Below are 12,912 nucleotides of genomic sequence, written 5' to 3' on the forward strand. Positions count from 1 at the left end.
CAGGAAGGACGTTGTAGCCTGGGTGTGGGTGGTACATTCAGGGAGGTTTTATTATTCGGGGGTGTTCGAGGATACTGTCCAGGAAGGACGTTGTAGCCTGGGTGTGGGTGGTACTTTCAGGGAGGTTTTATTATTCGGGGGTGTTCGAGGATACTGTCCAGGAAGGACGTTGTAGCCTGGGTGTGGGTGGTACTTTCAGGGAGGTTTTATTATTCGGGGGTGTTCGAGGATACTGTCCAGGAAGGACGTTGTAGCCTGGGTGTGGGTGGTACTTTCAGGGAGGTTTTATTATTCGGGGGTGTTCGAGGATACTGTCCAGGAAGGACGTTGTAGCCATGGGTGTGGGGAGGTACATTCAGGGAGGTTTGTATTATTCGGGGGTGTTCGAGGATACTGTCCAGGAAGGACGTTGTAGCCTTGGGTGTGGGGTGGTACACTTTCAGGGAGGTTTGTATTATTCGGGGGTGTTCGAGGATACTGTCCAGGAAGGACGTTGTAGCCGGGGTGTGGGGAGGTACTTTCAGGGAGGTTTGTATTATTCGGGGGTGTTCGAGGATACTGTCCAGGAAGGACGTTGTAGCCTGGGTGTGGGTGGTACTTTCAGGGAGGTTTGTATTATTCGGGGGTGTTCGAGGATACTGTCCAGGAAGGACGTTGTAGCCTGGGTGTGGGTGGTACTTTCAGGGAGGTTTGTATTATTCGGGGGTGTTCGGATACTGTCCAGGAAGGACGTTGTAGCCTGGGTGTGGGGTGGTACATTCAGGGAGGTTTGTATTATTCGGGGGTGTTCGAGGATACTGTCCAGGAAGGACGTTGTAGCCTGGGTGTGGGAGGTACTTTCAGGGAGGTTTGTATTATTCGGGGGTGTTCGAGGATACTGTCCAGGAAGGACGTTGTAGCCTGGGTGTGGGGAGGTACATTCAGGGAGGTTTATATTATTCGGGGGTGTTCGAGGATACTGTCCAGGAAGGACGTTGTAGCCTGGGTGTTGGGTGGTACTTTCAGGGAGGTTTGTATTATTCGGGGGTGTTCGGGATACTGTCCAGGAAGGACGTTGTAGCCGGGGTGTGGGGTGGTACTTTCAGGGAGGTTTGTATTATTCGGGGGTGTTCGGGATACTGTCCAGGAAGGACGTTGTAGCCTGGGTGTGGGGTGGTACATTCAGGGAGGTTTGTATTATTCGGGGGTGTTCGAGGATACTGTCCAGGAAGGACTTTGTAGCCTGGGTGTTGGGGAGGTACATTCAGGGAGGTTTGTATTATTCGGGGGTGTTCGAGGATACTGTCCAGGAAGGACGTTGTAGCCTGGGTGTGGGGAGGTACATTCAGGGAGGTTTGTATTATTCGGGGGTGTTCGAGGATACTGTCCAGGAAGGACGTTGTAGCCTGGGTTTGGGGTGGTACATTCAGGGAGGTTTGTATTATTCGGGGGTGTTCGAGGATACTGTCCAGGAAGGACGTTGTAGCCTGGGTGTGGGGAGGTACATTCAGGGAGGTTTGTATTATTCGGGGGTGTTCGAGGATACTGTCCAGGGAGGACGTTGTAGCCATGGGTGTGGGGAGGTACATTCAGGGAGGTTTGTATTATTCGGGGGTGTTCGAGGATACTGTCCAGGAAGGACGTTGTAGCCTGGGTGTGGGGAGGTACATTCAGGGAGGTTTGTATTATTCGGGGGTGTTCGAGGATACTGTCCAGGAAGGACGTTGTAGCCTGGGTGTGGGGTGGTACATTCAGGGAGGTTTGTATTATTCGGGGGTGTTCGAGGATACTGTCCAGGAAGGACGTTGTAGCCTGGGTGTGGGGAGGTACATTCAGGGAGGTTTGTATTATTCGGGGGTGTTCGAGGATACTGTCCAGGAAGGACGTTGTAGCCTGGGTGTGGGGAGGTACATTCAGGGAGGTTTGTATTATTCGGGGGTGTTCGAGGATACTGTCCAGGAAGGACGTTGTAGCCTGGGTGTGGGGAGGTACATTCAGGGAGGTTTGTATTATTCGGGGGTGTTCGAGGATACTGTCCAGGAAGGACGTTGTAGCCTGGGTGTGGGGAGGTACATTCAGGGAGGTTTGTATTATTCGGGGGTGTTCGAGGATACTGTCCAGGAAGGACGTTGTAGCCTGGGTGTGGGGAGGTACATTCAGGGAGGTTTGTATTATTCGGGGGTGTTCGAGGATACTGTCCAGGAAGGACGTTGTAGCCTGGGTGTGGGGAGGTACATTCAGGGAGGTTTGTATTATTCGGGGGTGTTCGAGGATACTGTCCAGGAAGGACGTTGTAGCCTGGGTGTGGGGTGGTACATTCAGGGAGGTTTGTATTATTCGGGGGTGTTCGAGGATACTGTCCAGGAAGGACGTTGTAGCCTGGGTGTGGGGAGGTACATTCAGGGAGGTTTGTATTATTCGGGGGTGTTCGAGGATACTGTCCAGGAAGGACGTTGTAGCCTGGGTGTGGGGAGGTACATTCAGGGAGGTTTGTATTATTCGGGGGTGTTCGAGGATACTGTCCAGGAAGGACGTTGTAGCCTGGGTGTGGGGAGGTACATTCAGGGAGGTTTGTATTATTCGGGGGTGTTCGAGGATACTGTCCAGGAAGGACGTTGTAGCCTGGGTGTGGGGAGGTACATTCAGGGAGGTTTGTATTATTCGGGGGTGTTCGAGGATACTGTCCAGGAAGGACGTTGTAGCCTGGGTGTGGGGAGGTACATTCAGGGAGGTTTGTATTATTCGGGGGTGTTCGAGGATACTGTCCAGGAAGGACGTTGTAGCCTGGGTGTGGGGAGGTACATTCAGGGAGGTTTGTATTATTCGGGGGTGTTCGAGGATACTGTCCAGGAAGGACGTTGTAGCCTGGGTGTGGGGAGGTACATTCAGGGAGGTTTGTATTATTCGGGGGTGTTCGAGGATACTGTCCAGGAAGGAGGTTGTAGCCTGGGTGTGGGGAGGTACATTCAGGGAGGTTTGTATTATTCGGGGGTGTTCGAGGATACTGTCCAGGAAGGAGGTTGTAGCCTGGGTGTGGGGAGGTACATTCAGGGAGGTTTGTATTATTCGGGGGTGTTCGAGGATACTGTCCAGGAAGGAGGTTGTAGCCTGGGTGTGGGGTGGTACATTCAGGGAGGTTTGTATTATTCGGGGGTGTTCGAGGATACTGTCCAGGAAGGACGTTGTAGCCTGGGTGTGGGGTGGTACATTCAGGGAGGTTTGTATTATTCGGGGGTGTTCGAGGATACTGTCCAGGAAGGACGTTGTAGCCTGGGTGTGGGGAGGTACATTCAGGGAGGTTTGTATTATTCGGGGGTGTTCGAGGATACTGTCCAGGAAGGACGTTGTAGCCTGGGTGTGGGGAGGTACATTCAGGGAGGTTTGTATTATTCGGGGGTGTTCGAGGATACTGTCCAGGAAGGACGTTGTAGCCTGGGTGTGGGGGGTACATTCAGGGAGGTTTGTATTATTCGGGGGTGTTCGAGGATACTGTCCAGGAAGGAGGTTGTAGCCTGGGTGTTGGGAGGTACTTTCAGGGAGGTTTATATTATTCGGGGGTGTTCGAGCATACTGTCCAGGAAGGACGTTGTAGCCTGGGTGTTGGGGGGTACTTTCAGGGAGGTTTATATTATTCGGGGGTGTTCGAGAATACTGTCCAGAAGGACGTTGTAGCCTGGGTGTTGGGTGGTACTTTCAGGGAGGTTTCTTTATTCGGGGGTGTTCGAGCATACTGTCCGGGAAGGACGTTGTAGCCTGGGTGTTGGGTGGTACTTTCAGGGAGGTTTCTTTATTCGGGGGTGTTCGAGCATACTGTCCGGGAAGGACGTTGTAGCCTGGGTGTTGGGTGGTACTTTCAGGGAGGTTTCTTTATTCGGGGGTGTTGAGCATACTGTCCGGGAAGGACGTTGTAGCCTGGGTGTTGGGTGGTACTTTCAGGGAGGTTTCTTTATTCGGGGTGTTGGAGCATACTGTCCGGGAAGGACGTTGTAGCCTGGGTGTTGGGTGGTACTTTCAGGGAGGTTTCTTTATTCGGGGGTGTTGGAGCATACTGTCCGGGAAGGACGTTGTAGCCTGGGTGTTGGGTGGTACTTTCAGGGAGGTTTCTTTATTCGGGGGTGTTGGAGCATACTGTCCGGGAAGGACGTTGTAGCCTGGGTGTTGGGTGGTACTTTCAGGGAGGTTTCTTTATTCGGGGGTGTTGGAGCATACTGTCCGGGAAGGACGTTGTAGCCTGGGTGTTGGGTGGTACTTTCAGGGAGGTTTCTTTATTCGGGGGTGTTGGAGCATACTGTCCGGGAAGGACGTTGTAGCCTGGGTGTTGGGTGGTACTTTCAGGGAGGTTATATTATTCGGGGGTGTTCGAGCATACTGTCCAGGAAGGTCGTCGCAGCCTGGGTGTTGGGTGGTACTTTCAGGGAGGTTATATTATTCGGGGGTGTTCGAGCGTACTGTCCAGGAAGGTCGTTGTAGCCTGTGTCGGGTGGTACTTTCAGGGAGGTTTCTTTATTCGGGGGTGTTCGAGCGTACTGTCCAGGAAGGACGTTATAGCCTGGGTGTCGGGTGGTACTTTCAGGTAGGTTATATTATTGGGGGGTGTTCGAGCATACCGTCCAGGAAGGTCGTCGCAGCCTGGGTGTCGGGTGGTACTTTCAGGGAGGTTATATTATTCGGGGGTGTTCGAGCATACCGTCCAGGAAGGTCGTCGCAGCCTGGGTGTGGGTGGTACTTTTAGGGAGGTTATATTATTCGGGGGTGTTCGAGCATACTGTCCAGGAAGGTCGTTGTAGCCTGGGTGTGGGTGGTACTTTTCAGGGAGGTTATATTATTCGGGGGTGTTCGAGCATACTGTCCAGGAAGGTCGTTGTAGCCTGGGTGTTGGGTGGTACTTTCAGGGAGGTTATATTATTCGGGGGTGTTCGAGCATACTGTCCAGGAAGGTCGTTGTAGCCTGGGTGTTCGGGTGGTACTTTCAGGTAGGTTATATTATTCGGGGGTGTTCGAGCATACCTGTCCAGGAAGGACGTCGTAGCCTGGGTGTTGGGTGGTACTTGAAGGGAGGTTTCTTTATTCGGGGGTATTCGAGCATGCTGTCCAGGAAGGACGTTGTAGCCTGGGTGTTGGGTGGTACTTTCAGGGAGGTTTATATTATTCGGGGGTTTCGAGCATGCTGTCCAGGAAGGACGTTGTAGCCTGGGTGTTGGGTGGTACTTTCAGGGAGGTTTATATTATTCGGGGGTGTTCGAGCATGCTGTCCAGGAATACGTTGTAGCCTGGGTGTTGGGTGGTACTTTCAGGGAGGTTTATATTATTCGGGGGTGTTTGAGCATGCTGTCCAGGAAGTACGTTATAGCCTGGGTGTTGGGTGGTACTTTCAGGGAGGTTTATATTATTCGGGGGTGTTCGAGCATGCTGTCCAGGATTGACGTTGTAGCCTGGGTGTTGGGTGGTACTTTCAGGAAGGTTTATATTATTCGGGGTGTTCGAGTATGCTGTCCAGGATGGACGTTGTAGCCTGGGTGTTGGGTGGTACTTTCAGGAAGGTTTATATTATTCGGGGGTGTTCGAGCATGCTTTCCTGGAAGGACGTTGTAGCGTGGGTGTTGGGTGGTACTTTCAGGGAGGTTTATATTATTCGGGGGTGTTCGAGTATGCTGTCCAGGAAGGACGTTGTAGCCTGGGTGTTGGGTGGTACTTTCAGGGAGGTTTATATTATTCGGGGGTGTTCGAGCATGCTGTCCAGGAAGGACGTTGTAGCCTGGGTGTTGGGAGGGACTTTCAGGGAGGTTATATTATTCGGGGGTGTTCGAGAATACTGTCCAGGAAGGACGTCATATTTTGGGTGTTGGGAGGGACTTTCAGGGAGGTTATATTATTCGGGGGTGTTCGAGAATACTGTCAAGGAAGGACGTCATATTCTGGGTGTTGGGAGGGACTTTCAGGGAGGTTATATTATTCGGGGTGTTCGAGAATGCTGTCCAGGAAGGATGTTGTAGCCTGGGTGTTGGGAGGGACTTTCAGGGAGGTTATATTATTCGGGGGTGTTCGAGAATACTGTCAAGGAAGGACGTCATATTCTGGGTGTTGGGAGGGACTTTCAGGGAGGTTATATTATTCGGGGGTGTTCGAGAATACTGTCAAGGAAGGACGTCATATTTTGGGTGTTGGGAGGGACTTTCAGGGAGGTTATATTATTCGGGGGTGTTCGAGAATGCCGTCCAGGAAGGATGTTGTAGCCTGGGTGTTGGGAGGGACTTTCAGGGAGGTTATATTATTCGGGGGTGTTCGAGAATACTGTCCAGGAAGGACGTCATATTCTGGGTGTTGGGAGGGACTTTCCAGGGAGGGTTTATTATTGTGGGGGTGTCGAGAAGACACTCCTTGGAGGACGTAGTATCCCGGGTGTTGGGAGTGTCTCTCCAGCGTTTATTATTTGGAGTGTTCAGAAGACTGTCCTTGGAGGACTTGGTATCCTGGATGTTTGAAGGGACTTTCCAGGAAGTGTTTTTCTTTCGGGTTGTCGAGGAGACTATCGTGGGAGGACATGCTGTAGTATCCTGGTTTTAGGGAAGTACTTTTGAGGGAGGGTTTATCATTCATGGAATCTAGGAGACTGTCCAGTGAGGACATACTTTAGTATCCTGGGTGTTGGGTGGGACTTTGCAGGGAAGGTTTTTCATTTACGCTGTAGAGGGGACTGTTCAGGGAGTACATAGTATCATGGAGGTTGGGAGGGACTTTTCAGCGAGTGTATCATTCGGGGGTGTCGACGAGGTGTTTCAGGCAGGTCTTCGTATCCTGGGGTGTTTTTTGGCAGCTCTACGCTGTTGAGGAGATTGTCCAGGATGTTTTGGGTGACTGGAAAGGAGGGCATTCATCAAGGGTGTTTTGGGACAATTGTCCAGATAAGGCTTACCTTTCAGGGTGTTGGGTAGACATCGAGAGAGTGCATATCATGTGTTGTGTAGGTGACATTGATTGAGGGAATGCTTACTGTTTAGGGTGTTTGGCCAACTCTCCAGGTCTCTCCAGGGAGGTCATATTATGTCTGGTGTTTAAGGTCACTGTCCAATGAGGGGTTATCATCTGTAGTGTCAAGGTGACTGTCCAGGGAGGGATTATCATCTCTGTGTTCATGAGACTGTCCAGGGAGGAGATATCATTGTGGTGTCTGAAAACTGTCCATGGAGGTCATTTTCACAGTGATGGGCAATGCCAGGTAGTTGGTGTCATTCAGAGGGTGTTTATCATTCCTGATGTCAGTGGACTGTCTTGATGATGTTTGTTATTCTGGGAATTTAGTGAATTTACAGGTAGGGCTTACCATTTAGGGTGTCAGAGTGACTGTCGAGGAAAGGCGCTTTATTCACGATGTTGGCTGAATCTAGGGAGGGCTTATTGAAGGTGTCGGACGATTGTCCAGATGGGTCTATCATTCAAGGTATTGGGTGATTGTTTAACGAGGGCATATCTTTAAGGATGTCAAGTGAGTGGCCAGGTAGGGATTATTAATGTAGGGTGGCAGGGTTGATAATAAATGAAACTAACAGTACTTATTGCAGGTGAAGAATCTGGACCTGGAACTGTTGGAAGAGGAGTCAGACAGGGATGTTCCCTATCACCAATTCTGTTCAACATCTATGCAGATGCAATGACGAGAGTCACTGGAATATCTTGAAGATGGTTTTAGAGTGGGAGGATAAATAATGGAACGTATACGGTTTGCTGATAAGCGAAGGAAAAGGAAGTCTATGCTAGAGGGCCTGAATGGAGGCAGAAGGTTCCAAGAGCTAAAAGAAGAGCGAATTATGGAGGGTGACTAATCCATGAAAGGACCTGCCTTTCAGGCAGAACACTATAGCAGTAGTAAGGCAGGGTAACTTTCCAGGCAGGACTTATCTCGGGTGTCGTGCGACAGCCCAGGTAAAGCTTTCTTTCCTGGTGTCTGTGACTGTCCGTGGAGAGGTCTTCATTAAAGAGTTCAGATACAGTAATGCCCAGCTTTTTTGTTGGCGGCAAGATTCAGGTGAGATTTATTTTGTCTTGTTTAAAATACATTATCAAACACGGGTTAAAAAGCATTTCCCATAGAGCATCACACTTTAAATTGCAAACTAAGTGTAATGAAGTGACAGAGAAAGCACTTACAAATATGATGTTTAAATCGTAGAAGGAAACCCATTTTAATTGTGTAAAAAGACATCCTGAATTAAATGAAATATTTTTATAACATTCATTTGAATTTTTGAATTAGTATTATGGTAGGCTAACTTGAATAAAATTTTAGGCTACAAATTTGAGTGAAGTATTCATTCAACAAGTTGCCATAACAACTTGAGTGTGAAACGTGTAATTTGGAATAGAAGTAAAATTGAAATTGAGCTTATGTCTAGTGAAAATGTGATTTTTGGATTGTTTAGTAAGACAGTAAATGATGATTTTAATCACTATTAAATAACAAAGGTGTTTTAGACAAGGATGGAATGATGAGTGGTGACATTGAGAGCACGAGCTTTAGACTTAGATTTTACAGGTGATTTGGCTATTAGAAGTAAATATGCAATGAATGTAGGTTCTAAATTAGAATAATTTTGATACAAAGTGTAAGTGATTGGTTATAAATACAAGTTTTCATAGGCACTTTCACATACCATTGAGAAAACCAGTTATTACCAAAAACAGGACATTGATTTAACTTCTGATAATTGTATTATGGCCATATATTGAGGAGGTGGAACCAATGAATACTAATGGGGTGTCAGCATCTCAAAGGATGTGGTCAGGAGGGATGTTTGTTGGACTGGAGCAAGATGAAGGAATAGTAATAGACGGTAGAAGTTGACTCGAGCGTCCTACCTTGCTGTGTTCGTTGAATCATCATAATCATTCATTCTTAGTTATACAAGGCCATGGTATAGGATTTAATTAAAATTCTGTGGTTACTAAAATCAGGAGTAGGGGTCCTACACTATAGCAATAGCCTATCTTATACTTTGTGAACCATTCTCTTTGATTTTTAAGTCACTTGGAATAAGAATGAGTTACAGTTAAGTAAACTACAGGGGAAAATAATTTTTTTTTAGGTCTTTCATGGCTTTCTATTATAGTTGAAAAATTAATTAGAAGCGCTCCCCCGAGAGAGAAAAGTGTAGGACAGTTAAATTCTACTGAGTATGGTGTACGAATAACTTTATGGGCCCTGCACTGCCTCAAATAAATCTTATTTATCCATTTTATAAGAGTGGCAGAATTAGCGTTCTCTAAATATTTTGATATTGGGAACTAAAATGAAGTCAAAAACTCTGCAATTGGCTTTTAAAACTATTGGTTGGGCTTACAGCTTTTTATATTAAAGAGAATTGTATCTCATTATTATAACAGGAAATTAATTTAAATTAGCTACTTCAGTTCCCGTATTCAAATAAGAAGCTGGAATTTATGAAAAAATATTTTAGAAGTTTCAAATACCTGGCTGACCAGATTTCATATAATGTACGACAGGGAATGTTAGGTTAGGGAAATAAAGAAGAGAATTGGTCAGTTTTTGGTTTTATCTTTACTGACCGTTTATCAGAGGATTAGTTAGTGAAGATTGTTTTCAGTATACTCCAGATATATGTTAAAGGCTGAATAGTTTCCTGTTAATGACGAATCAGCTAATAGATATTTTAAGGAACTATATATGATTGACATCGGTACCTGAAGTAAAGCGAAAAGCTGGACTATTTAGGCATAGGGATAAGTAAGGTATCAGTCAAGAAATTCCTTTGTTATGAAATTGGTAGATGTCTGTAGTAAATTGCTTGTTGTTTTACCTTGCTAATTGATTCTAAGAATTATAAAGAAGCTAAAGCTATAAATGAAATGAAATGTAAATGCTGTATTTTGTCCTGAAATGAACAAAGTGTAAAGTATTGGGGTAGAATGTAAGCGAATAAAAGAAGGGTTCAGTAGGATGAATGGAATTTATATCCAATCTGCAGCTGGTAGAAATTATTTCAGTTTTGAGGATGAAATTGATGAAATTTGACTTAATTACCAGGAGAAGTGGAATTACAAAGATCAGCATGTGTCTGAATTTCTTTTGTATCCTCCAAATATGAAATTTCTAATTGGATATTTTTTTCAGAGGGTTGACTGGCTGTTTTAAAACTGTCGAGGAAATAAATAGCCATCAACTGTTGCTATCAAGTTACCAAATAGTAACAGAGTACTAGCATCTCAACAGGTTATCTTGGTAGACACAAGGAAGAATGTAATATTCATCAAGATTTAAGTGTTGAAAATTGCCACATAGGAATGCCAGAGTTATGCACATGAAGACTTACAACTAACTGCAAATTGAAGACATTTTTTACTGCAGAGAAAAACTATTTTGCAGTAGGTAAGGTTGCACAAGGAATTGGGAGCAAATTTATAGGTAGACACATATCCAGGATGAATGTGGCAACTGTCCAGGGATGGTTTATCAACTGTACATATGCTGTTATGGAGACTGTCCAAGGAGGACATAGCATTCTAGGTATTTGGGCACCTGTCCAGAGAATGCTTATCACCCGGGTGTTGGAGACATCTAGAGTCCACCTGTGATTTTGGATGTAGGCGATATCGATTAAGGGAATGCATACCGTTAAGGGTGCTACTCTCCAGGGAGGACATATTATCCCGGGTGTTTGTGGGGACTGTTCAGGGAAGGCTTGTATGTGGTGTCGGTAAGAATATCCAGGAAGGGCCGCCCATCATTCAGTGTGTGAGATAGACTATCCAGTGAGGATTAATCATTCAGAATATTGGCGCCTTATGGCTTATTTTCGGTGCCAACAGACTCCAGTTTCGGCTTATCATTCATGGTTTCAGGAGACTGTACAGCGAGGGCTTATTATTCAGGATGTCGGGGTTGTCCGGATGTACCTATCATTCATGGTATTGGACGACTGTCTAGGGAAAGCTCTTTATTTAGGGTGTCTTTTGACTTCTCCGGTAATGTTTTTATTCTGGGTGTCTTGTGACTGGCCGGGGAGAGCTCTTCATTAAAGACTTCAGTACAGTATTGCCCAGCTTTTGTGTTGGCAGCAAGGTTCAGGCGAGATCTATTTTGGCTTGTTTAAAATACAGTATCAAATATGGGTTAGAAAGTATTTTTCAGAGAGTATTACAATGTTTAATATACAACTTCAAAATGAACTGTATGGTAGTGACCTTGGAAGCATTTCAAAATCTGATCCTTAACTTGTAGTTTGCTATACAAATGTAGTGTCTTTTAATGTTTAAGGACATCCTGAGTAAAATGAAATATTTTTCTATAATATATTCAGTAGAATTGTGAGCACCTAATTTGAACTGGAAGTTAATTGTTAACCTGAGTAAAATTTCTGGTTACACATTAAACATGAGTAATCACGTGATGAGTTGCCATGACCAAGTGTGAATATGGGAGTTATGAATTAAATTGTAATTGAAATTGAGATTTTGTCTTGGGACAGTGAGAATATGTATTGCTTAGAGCTTAGTAAGACAACAAATAGTTATGTGGCTTAATTTTAAGTGAAGTTGTTTTAGACAATGATAGTGACATTGAGAGCATGATCTTTTAATTTTTAGGTTTTACAAATGATTTGGCTTTTAGAAGGAGATATGCAATAGATATTGATTATAAATTAGAAGTATTGTAATAAAAACTAAGTGAATGGGTGTAACGACCAATTATGAAAGGCACTTTGCATACATTTAAAGAAGTTATTACCGGATCAGGGCAGTAATGTAATGGCTGATAATTGTACTGGGGCCATGAAATAAGAAGGGAGGGTGGGAAACCAATGAAGAGATCTAAGAACATGTCAGTGATGGGGAGGAGGAATGTTGGGTGTCAGTGGATCAGCTGGATGTGGTGAGGAAGGATATGAGTTGGATGGGACTGTGGGAAAGATGTAAGGAATAGAAATAGTCGGCGGAAGTTTACTCGCAGGTTATAAGAATCATTATCGTGCATTCGTAACATGGTTTAAGGTCAGGGAATATTATTTGGGTACAAGTGAAATACGGTAGTCACTAAAATCAGGAGTGGGGGTTATATTGTGTAGCAATAATTTAGATGATACTTTATGGAAATCATTTTGAGAGGTAGTGTAAAATAGAAAAAGGGAAGACAAATTTTTCTAGGGCTTTAAGACTTTCTTTGTTCCAACACCTAAAACAAACCCTAATGCTCTTTCAGAGTGGGCTGTATATTTTGGTGAAAGCTGAAACTAGCCAAAAGACCTTTTAGCGTGATATAACTATCCACTGCTAGTCAGTGATGGTTAGACTGGCCACTCCTTTTGCATACAAACCAGTGGTATAACATCACTTTTTATATTGGCTGTTTCTCCCATTAATCCTTATACAGTATAGGAAAATACAAACTGCCCTCAAACTTTGATTTTTTTCATTTCATTATTTTTTTTATTTCAGGACTGTGTATTGTGTGGCTTCATGTTGTTGGTTTGTCCTGGCATGGAAAGTCAGCCATGTTGCAGCTTCATGTTAGCCCCAGAAAGGGATTAAGAGGGATTCTCCCGCCCTTTGTCCAACGTGCAGTTTTGATGGAAAGTCTCTCCTTGTGATGGATGTCAGGACCCGAAAGCTAGGAAGTCCTGACATCTTCCTCAGACTCCTTGTTCCCTCCTCGTTGACTTTGCTCCATAGATTCCTTGTAGGGAACGGGCGAGTGAGAGTATTGGCCGTTTTACTCTCGGACAACCCTTAGGTTTTTAGGACAATGCCGCTCCCTGTAGAGAGGTGGTGGTGCTCTCGGGCATAGCGAGTTTTTCACTGATGCTGATTGCCAATGTGGTTATAGTTTTTGAAAGACATGAAGATAGTCTGTAAATGTCTGCTGAAAACATCTGTGCACTGCTTTTTGTGATGAATTTCACCTGGTAAAGTCATGCTGTGCCT

The 12,912-nt window shown here is 45.4% G+C and overlaps 1 protein-coding gene across 1 annotated transcript in view; it reads right to left on the reverse strand.

Moving 5' to 3' along the window:
- The window catches only part of LOC137638408 (zonadhesin-like), a 49,127-nt gene extending 41,715 nt beyond the window's left edge, over positions 1 to 7,412 (reverse strand). Inside the window, exons 1-10 of the mRNA XM_068370500.1 lie at positions 7,301 to 7,412; positions 5,510 to 5,734; positions 5,268 to 5,411; positions 4,826 to 5,089; positions 4,587 to 4,688; positions 4,349 to 4,528; positions 1,567 to 3,411; positions 1,242 to 1,466; positions 679 to 900; positions 354 to 581 (exon numbers count right to left, since the gene is read on the reverse strand). Coding sequence (XP_068226601.1) covers positions 354 to 581; positions 679 to 900; positions 1,242 to 1,466; positions 1,567 to 3,411; positions 4,349 to 4,528; positions 4,587 to 4,688; positions 4,826 to 5,089; positions 5,268 to 5,411; positions 5,510 to 5,734; positions 7,301 to 7,412 — 3,547 coding nt within the window. The remainder of the gene's footprint in view (positions 1 to 353; positions 582 to 678; positions 901 to 1,241; positions 1,467 to 1,566; positions 3,412 to 4,348; positions 4,529 to 4,586; positions 4,689 to 4,825; positions 5,090 to 5,267; positions 5,412 to 5,509; positions 5,735 to 7,300) is intronic.
- Positions 7,413 to 12,912: the final 5,500 nt, after the last annotated feature.

This window comes from Palaemon carinicauda, chromosome 1 (genome assembly GCF_036898095.1).
Source record: "Palaemon carinicauda isolate YSFRI2023 chromosome 1, ASM3689809v2, whole genome shotgun sequence".
Classification (NCBI taxonomy): Eukaryota; Metazoa; Arthropoda; class Malacostraca; order Decapoda; family Palaemonidae; genus Palaemon; species Palaemon carinicauda.